The following is a 13080-nucleotide window of genomic DNA, read 5'->3' as shown; positions in this document are numbered from 1 at the left end:
AACTCTGAGTCTTCCTCCCGGTTATTCACACGTTTTCCTACCATCTAAAGTAAAAGTTATACCTGCAGCTGAAGCCCCCATTGTATACGGCTCACTGCAGCTATTCTTCAGAGTTATTGTTGGGTGAATGCTAAATCTACATACATTACCAAACTAACCATTAGCTGCGTGTCACTCGGATCATTACATTTAAATGCTAAGGTCCCTTAGAGAGAGTACACATCAGGTCTCTGACAACAAAGTGTTTGACATAAAGAGAGAAACCCTGTCGTTGGTCATTACAGGGGAAGAAAAACAACTGTTTATCTTGAATGTCAGGAGCTAACGTAAACATCCAAGTTAGTTAAAGCTGCGTTCAAAACAGTCGCTGTTATTGTGCGGAGTTATAAAGTGAATAAATATATCTTTAATTTCTTCTAAAACGTAAAAAAATAAAAAATAAAGACCCCCCCTCCCCCGACCTCCCACCCCCCTTGGAGCGAAGTGGAGCTCAATCTCAGTCTTTCATTGCCGCTACAAGCCCACTGTTACCGGGGAGCGGACCTGACAAACGCGAGCTAGCTTACCATGGATCAAACTCGTGGATGATGCTCTCGAACCGGATCACCGCGAAAAGTCTGGAGCTGAATCCCGCCAGACAGGCCAGAAAGAGAATGCTAAAGGAGAGCAAAGACTGCCACCCAGCTGGCTGTGTCAGTCCGCCAGACAGGCCTCCTTTACCCCCTCCTCCTCCTCCTCCTCCACCCGCGGCGCCGGGTCGGCTGTTCCCGTGCACAGAGCCCCCGGCATTAGCGGACGCTTTGTGCTTGCCGTCGCTGGCTGCGTGGTGCTCCGCCATTTCTGCGTGCGGTGTCGGTTGGATTGGCTCGAGCGTCCCTCCTGCCACGCTCCCGTGTCTCCCTCCACTCCGTGCTGTCGTAAACTCCTTCTGGTTCGTGCCTGCTCTCCTCGGGGTTTTCTTTCTTGTGAGTCCCCCCCCCCGGGTGTGTGTCTGTGTGTGTATATATATATATATATGTGTGTGTGTGTGTGTGTGTTTTAATTCAGTATCGCTACTCCGAGAAGACAGCCGTTACATCCCGAAACGCATACTCATGCGCCACATACCGAGCCTGCAACAGTCAATTGGCTTCACGATTGAACGCCGGTGGAAAGGGGCGGGAAGGATGCGATGGGCGGAGCATTAGAAAGCTTTGGCGGCCTCTCACAGATCGACAGGTACGAGTGGGCGGGGTTTTGCGTCTTTGAGCCAATCAGAGAGCAACCCCGGCTAGATAGACAAACGAGTCCACCAATGGAAACACAGTAAATTATGGCTGCGTCTGATTGAAATAAGGATTATCCCCTGTTATATATGAAATTGAGTCATTCTGGTGCTCACTATAAATAAAATCCTTATTACTTGGCTTAAACTTGGCTGTAGAGTTGAATTAGTCATTTTTCATAGAGAATAACAAAGACAACATAATGTGCTCGCAGCCCAACACCTAGAAGGTTTCTTTGCAGCCAAGAGCTAGGTGTGTGAAGATAAATGTTCTCTCTGAGTGCAATATTTCTGATGCCCTTGGATGTTCTGGACTGGGTGCTGGAGTGGTAATAAAGATTGATGTGTCTCATCATTATTATGTCCCCCAGCAAAGACAGGAGCACAGCATTCATCATTCTCTTAAACTCAGGATGTACTTTCACAACTTCCCCCAAAGCCCCAAAAGCCTTTATTGGAATAAGACACCTCTTTTGAACATTTCAAATAAATGCTCAAGTTTTTGATTGATCGTATACATTCATTTTGTGCTTCCACTGTTTCATATATAACCACGAGACAGAGGCAGGAAGTATTATTGATTTATCTGAGATGTGATTCTCTCCCAAAGGGGAAAAAAAAACAATAGTCCAACAGTCACCCTATTCTGTGTACTATAATAGATAGAGACAACTTTGTTCTGAAGTCAGAATGGACAAAAAACCCTTTTCTCATCTCCTTGTTCATTTGTTCCATATAATGGTGCTTTCTGTTAACCTAACCTACAGTGCTTCAACTTACACTGAGGTTACCCTTATACAACCAAAGGAGACTGTTTCTAAACAAACAGCAATGTGACCCATTACCATGGGTAATTTATGGCAATGTTTAAACAGATGCTGCACACTAAGTACTTATCAGAGTATTCTAACAGGATTGCATGCATTCCTGTTTAAAGTATAAAACAAGTTGTTAATTACGTCCACTTCAGGATTTAAAAGCTTAAAAAACTGGCACAAATTCACATCTTTAATTTTATATCAACAGTGTTTACAGCTACCCTGACAGCCATAAGATCATGATTTTAAAAAATGTAAATGAAATATTCATGTGGATGAATTGGACTGAAGTTTGAGCCGGCTTAGCACAGCTTTGGATCGAGGCTATCTTCTGGAGAGACGAGGAGGAGATAAGAGGGAGATGTGAATACGGCGTTGAAGAGACCGGGAGATGGAAGGCCGATAATAAAAGAGAGTAAAAGGATGATTATGAAAATTGACGTGGGTCATCGTGGAGAGTAGATGGAGTGGCAGACGTGGATAAGAGTTTTGGGTTCATGACGAGATCACAGAGACCAAAGCTCAGTATCACAGACAGCATTGCAGGCATATGCTGCAGCTTAAAGCCAAAAAGAATTCATGCACACCCACACACAACATACACACAGGCAACATTGTGCAAAGATACAGTGCATGCAAACACATGTAATCCTACACACACACGCGAGCACATGCATACTGATGAATACATACAACCATATGTTCCCGCACACTCACAGTTCCTTAATCATTCATCATGGCCTGCTGATGCCAAGAGGAGCACTCTACCCCTTCAACCTTTCCCCTCTACCTTCAAATTCTAAATGGATGACCTTTGAGACAAATAGAAATGCAGGCTGTGAAGATTGCTTCAATCGCATGTATTGTCAAAAGGCCAAGCCCAGATGAAAGCCAGCCAAAATGAGTGCTGTTGCCAGGCAGGGCAGCTTTGCTTTCCTCCGTCTCCAGAGGCACGCTTGAATGTTTGTGTTTGCTTTGTCTTTCTTTTCAGTTTTTTCTCCCAAGAACAATACAGACTTGCCTGGTTTGTGCTTGGCATTCTTAGGTGTCTACACTTCTTCGCTTTGCCAAAGGCCAGCCGTGCTAAAAAGCTTAAGATGCCTGGCATGAAACGCTCTTTGCACCTTTCTCTCTGTCATCTCTTTCTGCTTTGACTGCATGTGTGAGAGTTCGAAAGCAAGAGAGAGAGAGAGAGAGAGAGAGAGAGAGAGGAGGTGTTGCAACCGGTCAAGATGATTATAATCATTCTGCAACCAGCTAATCCTGGAAGCTATAATCAGCTATGGTATCATCTAGGTGCAGTATTGACTGGATTCAGCAATTTGTCTCAAGATGCATAATAATCTCAAATCTCTCAATCAATTGGGCACGGTGTTATGTAAGCATGTGGGACAAAGCAAAGAATCCCTTGTAAATATGCTGTCTCAGATGGAAGCAAAGTTGCTTTTAAAGAAAAACTGTAATATAATGCAGATGGTATGTGGAGTGCATTGTGGGAATGTGAGGTTGTATGTAATTTGTTTGTTAAGGCGCAGACTGCAGCATGAAGAATATCTCAGAAGCAGGCACATCATGTTCCCAGATTCCTAACATCCTTGCAACATACACCAGTGGAAGCTGTGCAATAGAAGCTGGGGGGGGAATTAGAGTTATAGATCCAGGTTTTATCTATAACCACTTTTTCCTATCGAGGGTCATTAGTAGGGGCTGGAGCCTTTCCCAGCATGCTGTGGGTGGAAGGCAGGAAAACACTAAATTGATTGCCAGTCCATCACAAGAATAACACAGAGTCACACACCATCTTCAATTTACCAGCTTCCTCTCTTGCAAACTACACACAGAAAATACATTTGAGACCAGGATCTTATTGTTGTGCTTGTAAGTTGTTCTTTAATTCACTTGGCATTCCTCTTCTCTGATTGCCTTGTGCATCATTTACATGTACAACCTAACAGGGAGGGAGGGAATCCATTCTGTATATTCGATCAAAAAGCATGGCAGAACATGTTGTAGGATGTTTGCTCCTTGTGAACGAAGCAAGCTTTAAAGACTCCATCTGTGGGTTCCAGTGTAACAGGATGATTATCCAGTGCCTGGGGATCGCCACTGCACATGCCGATCTGCACCACAATCGTTAACAGAAAGAGAGCACTTAAAGAAAACCACTTAGCATCCCAGTGAACTATTTATTTACCTGTCGCCAACAGAGAGTCAGTTTTAATACTCTGTATGCTGTATAGCATCATAATAACTGGCTCATGGTTACATTATGTGTGTCGTAAAAAGAAATCCCTATTTCATTTGTATTCAGGTTTGGACAGGTTTCTATGACAACAGAGTTCAATGACATCTTGTATGCAAGTGAGTCAGAGGATGAAAGGAAAACAAAAACATGAGTAATGACCTGAGTTCACTTCTACTTGAGTATGTGGGGTCTTCTGCTGAGTGCATAGGGTTACCTGTGTGGCCTCATCAGTGACACACCATTTCACACTGAGCATGCCTCATTTCTCCAACAGTCAATGGGGCACAGAGAGGCAGTTAAATCTACTACATTTGAGCACGACCATGTGTGGATGATACGCAACAACTGCAGAACATCTTAATCAAGACTTTTATGGAAGATGTGCTCGGCCATGGGTTTCACCTTGTATGATAGGACTGTTAATCTTGATAATGCCATGAGTGATCCACTGATTATCTATAACACTGCATTACTTAGCTATTCATATGCACTATGCACAGTCAAGCCCAGACTCCTTCTTTAAAGAAAATTGCTTGTTGTGATAAAATACAAAATAGTATGATAAATTCAAGGCGTGATCTATCATCCCAGAGATCAGAGAGCTTTTGCTCAATTTATAAAGCTGCATCTGCCTCAGGATGCTATTGCATTTGTTGCATTCATCTGTCATTTTCCAAGGCATATGAAAAGTTATTTCTCCCTAAGAGGCTGTGAGCAGCAGAGGCAATGACAGTTTCGACTGAAAATGTATTTTCACTTTTTATTTGATTACAATAATACTTTCATCTGCGGCATCGTCTCCGAAAAAGGAAAAAGCAATCAGTGCTTGTCAATAAAAGCTTCCCTTTTCTTGACAAGTTGAATACAAAATAAATGAGAATGTATCACTGTTTTTGATAAAAGTCAGATCTTTGCGTCTTCATTTCACCCAAAATCATAATTTCAAATAATACCACAGTCACAGAATCTATCATTTTAATTTTTAATCAGGCTTTTAATCACAATAATTATCCCATGAAATTATACCATAATTATGCAATTATGGAATTAAAAAAATGTCGGCCTGCGTTTGAGTCCAGAATGCAGGCCTTAAACATAAACAAGGAGAGAAAACTTTTAGTTAATCTTTTTTTTTCACTCTCAACTCTCAAAAAACATATCAGCATAGAAAATTGTCTGTAAACATTCACAGTTCACCACATTCATCAAGATTGATTGTGACCTGTCAACAAAGTTGAACGTGCCTTCAGTGACGCTTCAAATCCTATTGACATGCTGCATAAAAAGTTTATAAGAAAGTTGCAACTGATAGAGAACGAGCCAGAGAGAGAGAGTGAGGTAGGAACCTGAGTTCCACAGGGATGACATACATCTCTACCACTTCAGAATAATAGCTGCCTTATCAACATTTCCCTTTGTTTTGGTATAGTATCGGCCCCATGTCTTTTAAGCTGGCTTACCATTAAGGTATGAGAAATGTAGTGCGTAGAAAACAGTTGAACTTGGTCTGACATTATCCCCGCGAGGGACAGAAAATATGGCTCAGATGTTGAAAATTGAAGTATGTCTCCCAATTTCCCAGCTGCCTCAGCTTGACAAATGACCCTTCTTTCACTTTCCTGAGTGGCCAACATGGGCTTGTCTCAATTCAGAAGACAACAGATTTATGTGATATTGCTTCAGTGACAGCCCTGAAACCTCTGTGGCAAAATTACGGCAGCAGCATTCAAAACAAGAGCAGCAGACATGAGAGACACCTCACTGGTATTATTCTGCTGTGGTGACAAAAACATGTCTCTCTCATTCTTTTTGAAAGTTCATGCAGAGATCATGCACAAATGAAGACCTCTGTCATATATGTTTCTCTCAAACAACAGCATCTAACTGCATTTGCATCACTCTCCGCTCATCTTTTAGTGACAATTTTAGGTTTTTGTGAAACTTTTATGCTACACAAACACCAAATTATTGCTTTTTTGTCTTAATACCCTTTTGTATAATGCACAAATACATGAATTTAAAGGCCAACTCTGCTCTTTTTTTCTGATCAAAGAGCACTCTTGTAAAGGTGGTTCAATACTAAGTGGCCCCTTGGTCAGGACTATGCATCTCTGTGCTCAGGCCGTGTCCAATCGATTCTTCTCCTGGTTGCCCTCGATCGGTCATCTGACAGAACACAATTCACGCCTCCAAAATAAAGTTAAATTTAGCCGGACGCTCCAATGAATATTGTGGAGATGGGATGAGGTGGAGGGTGAGAGGAGGAGGAGGAGGAGGTGGTGGTGGTGGGGCATTTGCAGGATGAGCAAAATGGACACAGGGAGGGGGGAGAGAGAGGGAGCCAGCCTTCTGTAGGCTGTGTAGTGCTGGTGACAATGCCTCTACTGTGCACCAAAGGGCACAATACACACATTTAGCTTAAGTAAACACACAATTTCTTCCTTGTCTTATAAAAAAATGTGTGATGGATAATGTTGTTAATCAATACATAGAATTTAGCCTAGTAAAGCAGATGTTTGACTGATATTTGTTGTACCGTGGAGATGTGTTTTCAGACAAAAAAGCCCACACGATTTTAAAAGAATGGTTTGATAAGATCAATGTCACTCTCTTATCTGTCCATTAAATATGAAGCTACAGCCAGGAGACGGTTAAATAAGATTGCATAAGCAGTGGGGAAAACCCCAAAGTCAAAAAATCAAAAATGGACAGACATAAAAGCGGTATCAATTTTGCAAGAAAGCGTATAAGCAAGTATCCTAAATATTAATCTATCATTTTAAGAAACAAGACTCAGAGGGAAATGGACCATTCTCACGGCAGACATTTTGAATGTCATGAGGAGGACAAGTGGGGTTAAATAAAAACATTAACGATGGTTTAATCCCATTAAGTAGCCGAGTTAGCCATGTCAGTGAGTGAAAACGCACAATACCAGAACCCTGGAACTGGCTCAGCTACATGGAATGCAACCCTTGTTAATGTTATTAATTCCACCTGAGCCTGTTTTGACAAGTCAAAATGTCTGCTGCGGTCCATTAGTTGGACTCTAAGGTGGGGCTCTTTTGCAGCCATAATGCTAAGATGCAGTGCTTGCACAATACTAACCAATAAATACATTTTGCAGCAGCATTATGGAATTGTATTGACAATGATGGATTATTATTATCATTATTTTATCACCATATAATCACTCGTTATCTTACATATCAAATCACTTTTTTTTCATCACTGCCTCTTTCAACTTTGGTTGACCTTTAAGAAAAACATTTCTGCATTATTATTATCATTATTATGAGCTGTCCGAACAATTCCGCGGCTGGAGATTACCATCGTCACATCAGTCTCTCATGGAACATTAACTGGAACGGCTCAGCAATCACTAAATTATTTCTAAATAGACAAATTAATATGGAACACAGATTAAAGGATATTCTAAGCCAAATTAGTCCCAAATCATCATCACACCCTACATGCAACCAGGGATGATTGATGTGGGGAATTAAGCAGAATGGCATCGTCCTTGTTGGCCCAAATGATCAAATCATTTCAGCTTTTATTGGAGAGTAAATCGCAATATAACTGCCAAGCACTGGTCCTGTTAAATGTAAGCAAACAACACTCCCTGTCCTTTGTCCTCCCAAGACAAACACCCTCACATTAAACATACTGCCATTTGTGACACAGCTGTGTTGGTCCTTGATAGGCAGTTTTTTTCTATTGAGCTTTCTCATTGCCTCGCTAGCTGAGGATATAATGACACAATAGCTCATTCAGGCATAAGGAAATTAAAGTAATACCGGAACTATCAATCCACTGCCATCAGACAAAAATGTTTGAGAGGACAGCAGGGGTAATGGCTCCTAATACACCAGCGGTCTCATCTCTCTGTCGCTGGGCCTCGGATGCCTGCTGCTCTTATCTTAACAGGCACATCATCTACTGGACAATTGCTGCATCCAATTGTGGCTCAGGGCCTGAAAGTTTCTTCCAGAACTTGCTGCTGCCACTATCGCTGCCAATAACAAAGCTGCACACCCCGCCCCGAGTGCTCCTTTGTAATATGTCAAGTGAACACCTAAATCATATGGATATTTGGAATTTTAAAAAAAAGGATCTGTAAAACGACTGGGATGGTGGGGGAAATGGCCTTTGACATTAACTGGACCCAGAGAGCCGAGGGAGGAGGTGACACCAGAGCAAGGAGTAATTTGTCTTTCTTGTCATCTCCTTACTGGAGCTTAAAATATTGTTTATAGCTCTCGCCAACCAACGCACTCCTCAACTTTGATTGATGTATGAGGCGTCGCCATGGCAACCAGCATGTGGGAACGATAAGTGACTTTGGCAGGAGAGTATCTCCTTCTGGATTATTAAGACCACCTAAGGGCTGTGTGAGCGTTTGCCTCTTTGTATATACATGCATGCAATGACGAGTTGTTCTTGGCTAAACACTCTCGCCGGCTGTTGCCTCCCACTCGAAGGGTTAATCAGGTTGGAAAGTATCATGATTGAGCAGCTGACAAAAATACATAGAGTGCCGCAGGTATGGAGTTTAACCAGTACCAGTGGAGGGCCTGTACACTGTCGTCTTGAGCTTATAGTTTGTGATGCATTGTGACAAGCGAGTGATGGAAAGCACTGTGAGAAATGAAGAGAGAGAGAGAGAGAGACGCAACCGAGTGAGAGAATCAGAGGGAGAAAAATTTGTTAAGTTATGCTTGCCAACAGCAGCTGTTTAAATGCAATTAGGTCCCACCAAGATACAAAATGACTCCAGAATTTGGTGACTGGTTAGTATGACTCAGTAATGGAAAGACCTGTCACATCTTGAGCTCAGCCCTTTCATTTTCACAGTGCAGAGCTTCCATTTTTTACCCTCAAAGCACAAACGTCAGCTTACTGGATCCTACACTTTAGCACTTAAACCCAGTTGGTTCCAGAAGGCACAAATGATGTCTTTGTATGCAGTATCCAGTAGAACCACTACGCCCTCTACTGGCAAAAAGACGAAATGCAGGTTGTCGGGGAAATGTTCTAGTGCTGGCAATGGAGTAAATAATTGTGTATAAGCTCCCATGTTGCCTTAATTAACACACAAACTGAGATGGTATCACAAACAAGCCAAAAACTGGAAGATACAACATGCAAATTTGTTTGTTCTCTTTATTATTATTCCAACTGCTGAATCCCAAAGAAAAAATCTGCAAATTCATTTGCAAGGTACAGCAATATGAACTGGCATACCAGGACTGAACATAATAGGATTATTGTTGAGAGACTCTGTGTGCAACATGATTCACCTGTAATTGCTTTACACTTGTCCCACACTGTTAACCAAACTGCACCTTTTCTAGGGCGACTGTGCTCTGTGGCACTTCGAACAGAACTGCAAAAGCTAATTTGAATTTGCTATTGAAAGACATTATTCCTGTACTGAACAAATTAACTAACAAATGTGTCAGTAAAAAAGAAGTGCTTCAGGAGGTATTTAGAGGCTTTCACTTTCTTAAATATTGTATCTCTCTTTTGAGAACTTGACTCCTTTGCTGCAGGAAAATTGGCATTGCATTATTTGATTGTGAAAAACGAAGAGAAATGTTACTTTTGTTATTTTTGACACCGCTGTGGTAATCCATTTATTATGTAAAATTATAAATCATTTATCCTGAGCATGTATATCCGGCAGCGGTGTCCAATTTATCTGCAGTGCAGCCCACACAAAGTGTGCCTGTGGCATAGTTTATGTAAATAGAGCATGTAAACTGCAGGAAGGGCAGTGGAGAGATGACAACGCAGCCCACTGTAGCTGATAAATCACTTCCCTGCTGTTCCCAAGTGCATTTGTTTGCATTTTGTAGTGGTGCTGCTTCACAACTGCTGCCTAGGTTAATGTGTTTTGAATGAAAGAAAGGTAATTTTGATGTAATGAGTGTTGGAGGCAGAAATGCTCACATAGCTTGACAAAGGCGAGCTAAATCACACATAACATATACTTGCTGACATGGTAAATGGACCTGTACTTGTATAGCGCCTTTCTAGTCTTCCGACCACTCAAAGCGCTTTCACACTACACTACGTGCCAAGTCCATCAAACAGAAACTAACATTCATACACTGATGCACAGCAATTTGGGGTTCAGTAAAGGATACTTTGACATGTGGCACCAGGAGCCGGGGATTGAACCCACAACCTTCCAATTAAGGAACGACCCACTCTGCCTCTGAGCCACAGCCGCCACAGCTGCCTGCCATGACCACAGACACATTCATACTACTGTATGTATGTATGTGTCTCTTCCTGTAGATGATCATCCCTCTGTAAACACTGATCTATAGTTTTGTCTAAGTAGTCAGTTTTTGCCCAGTGGAGCCTTGTTAACAACATTGCAAAATATTCTGGGAACCAGTGGATGAATTAAAAGCAGCTGCCTGCAAGACACCGAAAGACAGATGGCAAAGAAACAGAAAAACAGGCAAATAGTGGCATAGACAGGTAGACAGAGAGCCACAGACAGTAACAGACACATGTTCCACTATGAGTCAACTATGGGCTCAGGATGAAAGATCTGTCCACGTCACAAACTGCAGACTGCAGACTGCACACTCCAAACACTCTGTGGACCAGCTGAACCTCTAACCTTGGCTTCATTCAGCAAACACACACACCACACACTCACATGCACACACACCCTCTTTCTCTCTCTGTGTGAAAGCATTAGGCGCTGGCTGTCAATCAGTGTAGAACTGCTACCATTATAGTGTGTGTGTGCTAACAAAAGCACGCAAATGCTTATTGTGTATATAGTATGCACGATGGAATATGCAGGTTTATGTCCCATAATGATGATGCACACAGGCATGCATGTATAACTCATACTGATATGATTTAAGTTTGTGTCACATTGTGCCAGGACTGGAACATAAACTCCCTGTTCCCAAGAGCAACTGATGGGCGGCTACCATCATGAGTTTACCGAGCTTGTCATCCTGCAGGAGCTGGAGCCCTTCAGTGATAAATTAGATTCAATCTTTCCATATTAAAAGCATATTATCAGTGCATCAGGCATATTAAAATGAGGAGATTTATAATGCATCACATTCTACTTGCAATGTATTATTTCATTGTTGTTAAACAGAAATTCTCCACCAAGGTAGAAGACAAAAAGTTTTGCTAATACTGCAGAGATGACCAGGATCTCATGACTCCTTAGATTTAACTTCCTTTGGGGGGGGGGAACTAAACTCCTTAACTGTATATAAAATAGTTAAAACTAACTCCACCTTCACCGGCTACAAATTCTGTCACACCAGCTGCTGATGCATCACTATTAATCTAATAATGTGTAAGTAACCAAGGCCATTTTTCTGCAGTAGGAGTACTTTTACTTTCTGTTAGGGTTTGACAAAACAAACAGGTTTCAGAGGTAAATCAGTTCCTTTTTACTGAAGCAAGGTTCCGTACGCAGTTAATCCACAAAAAAGGCAAACAAGGCCCAAATGGCTAGTCAAACAGCAGGCAGAAATCCAGAAAACCAAAGTACATTAACAGGAGAAATACTGCCGGTACGCTTGACTAAGCAGACAAAGACGAACTGGCACAGGAGGGAAGAAAACACAGAGACTATACAGTGAGCAGGTGCAAGGTAATAAGATGCAGGTGCAGGTGATTGAGGGCGGAGCAAACAATTACCATTGGCTGGTAACACACAAGGAAAGGAAGTGAGAAGATCAGAAACAAGAGGGAAAAAATAAAGCAAAATAAAACAGGAAACACAAAGAACTTAAAAATAACCTACAATGACTGAATCATAAAACTTCTCACTCATTCTGTACTTTACTTTTACTTTAAGAATGTACGCTATTTGCTTGAAATGGAGAATTTTACTTTAAGGGTAACTTTGCATAAATTCTTTTTTTAGACACTTATAATCACAATCTGAGCAGCAAAAACAAGGACTTCTAGCGTATATAACTCGATGGTGTACAATTACCCGGAAGGATTATGTTGCAGAAGTTTGCAGGTGCAGTGCTCTCACTCAATACTGGACCAGTTTAAAATATTGTTGTCCTCATTAGTCACTTAGACACAAAAACATGGGAAAATAGGGTCTAGGTTGATAAATACTGAAGTTACCCTCTAATTAAGTTAAAGATATGAATACTTCTTCCTATATCAACTGAGCACTTATGCTGGAGGAGGTCTGGCCATTCAAAACAATGAAACCTGCTAAAAACTGCACTGTTGATGAGCAGGTCAGTAGGATTATCAACATTAGCAGTGAATAACTTGGTTCAAGGTAAGAAATATCCAAAATATTGCATAATGGAGCTTTACATATAGCATTTATGTAGAAACTGGATAGTACTGTGATTCTATTTGTAATAATGAGAGCTAAACACGTCAAATTGTACATGATTCTCCTCCTGGTTGCTCTCAATCGGCCATCTTGTCCTGTTGGAGTGGAGCTGAAAATAATTTGTTTTAGGCAGTAAAGGAGTTCAGATGTTCTATGAAAGTGGTTCATGATGTAAAATGCACTCAGTGGAAACAAAGGTCAAAGTATAAACCAATATGACACCATTAAAAACCACCAAACCAGGTGCCTGGTTAGCTCAGTGGGTAGACCCACGCACTGAGTCCTCACTGCAGCAGCCCAGGGTTCAAATCTGACCTACAGCCCTTTGATGTGTGTCATCCCCTCTCTCTGTCTATCTACAGCTGTCTCTATCATAAAGGCAATAAAAAAAAAC

At 41.6% G+C, this 13080-nt stretch overlaps 1 protein-coding gene across 1 annotated transcript in view; it reads right to left on the bottom strand.

The window, feature by feature from the left end:
* The window catches only part of LOC127358468 (dolichyl-diphosphooligosaccharide--protein glycosyltransferase subunit STT3B), a 75490-nt gene extending 74349 nt beyond the window's left edge, over positions 1–1141 (bottom strand). Inside the window, exon 1 of the mRNA XM_051391596.1 lies at positions 567–1141. Within this exon, the coding sequence (XP_051247556.1) occupies positions 567–838 (272 nt within the window). The 5' untranslated portion in view covers positions 839–1141. The remainder of the gene's footprint in view (positions 1–566) is intronic.
* Between the last annotated feature and the right edge of the window lie 11939 nt (positions 1142–13080).

The sequence above is a fragment of the Dicentrarchus labrax genome, unplaced genomic scaffold (genome assembly GCF_905237075.1).
Source record: "Dicentrarchus labrax unplaced genomic scaffold, dlabrax2021, whole genome shotgun sequence".
In the NCBI taxonomy this organism is placed as follows: domain Eukaryota; kingdom Metazoa; phylum Chordata; class Actinopteri; family Moronidae; genus Dicentrarchus; species Dicentrarchus labrax.
This window is presented reverse-complemented; position numbering and strand designations above follow the sequence as displayed.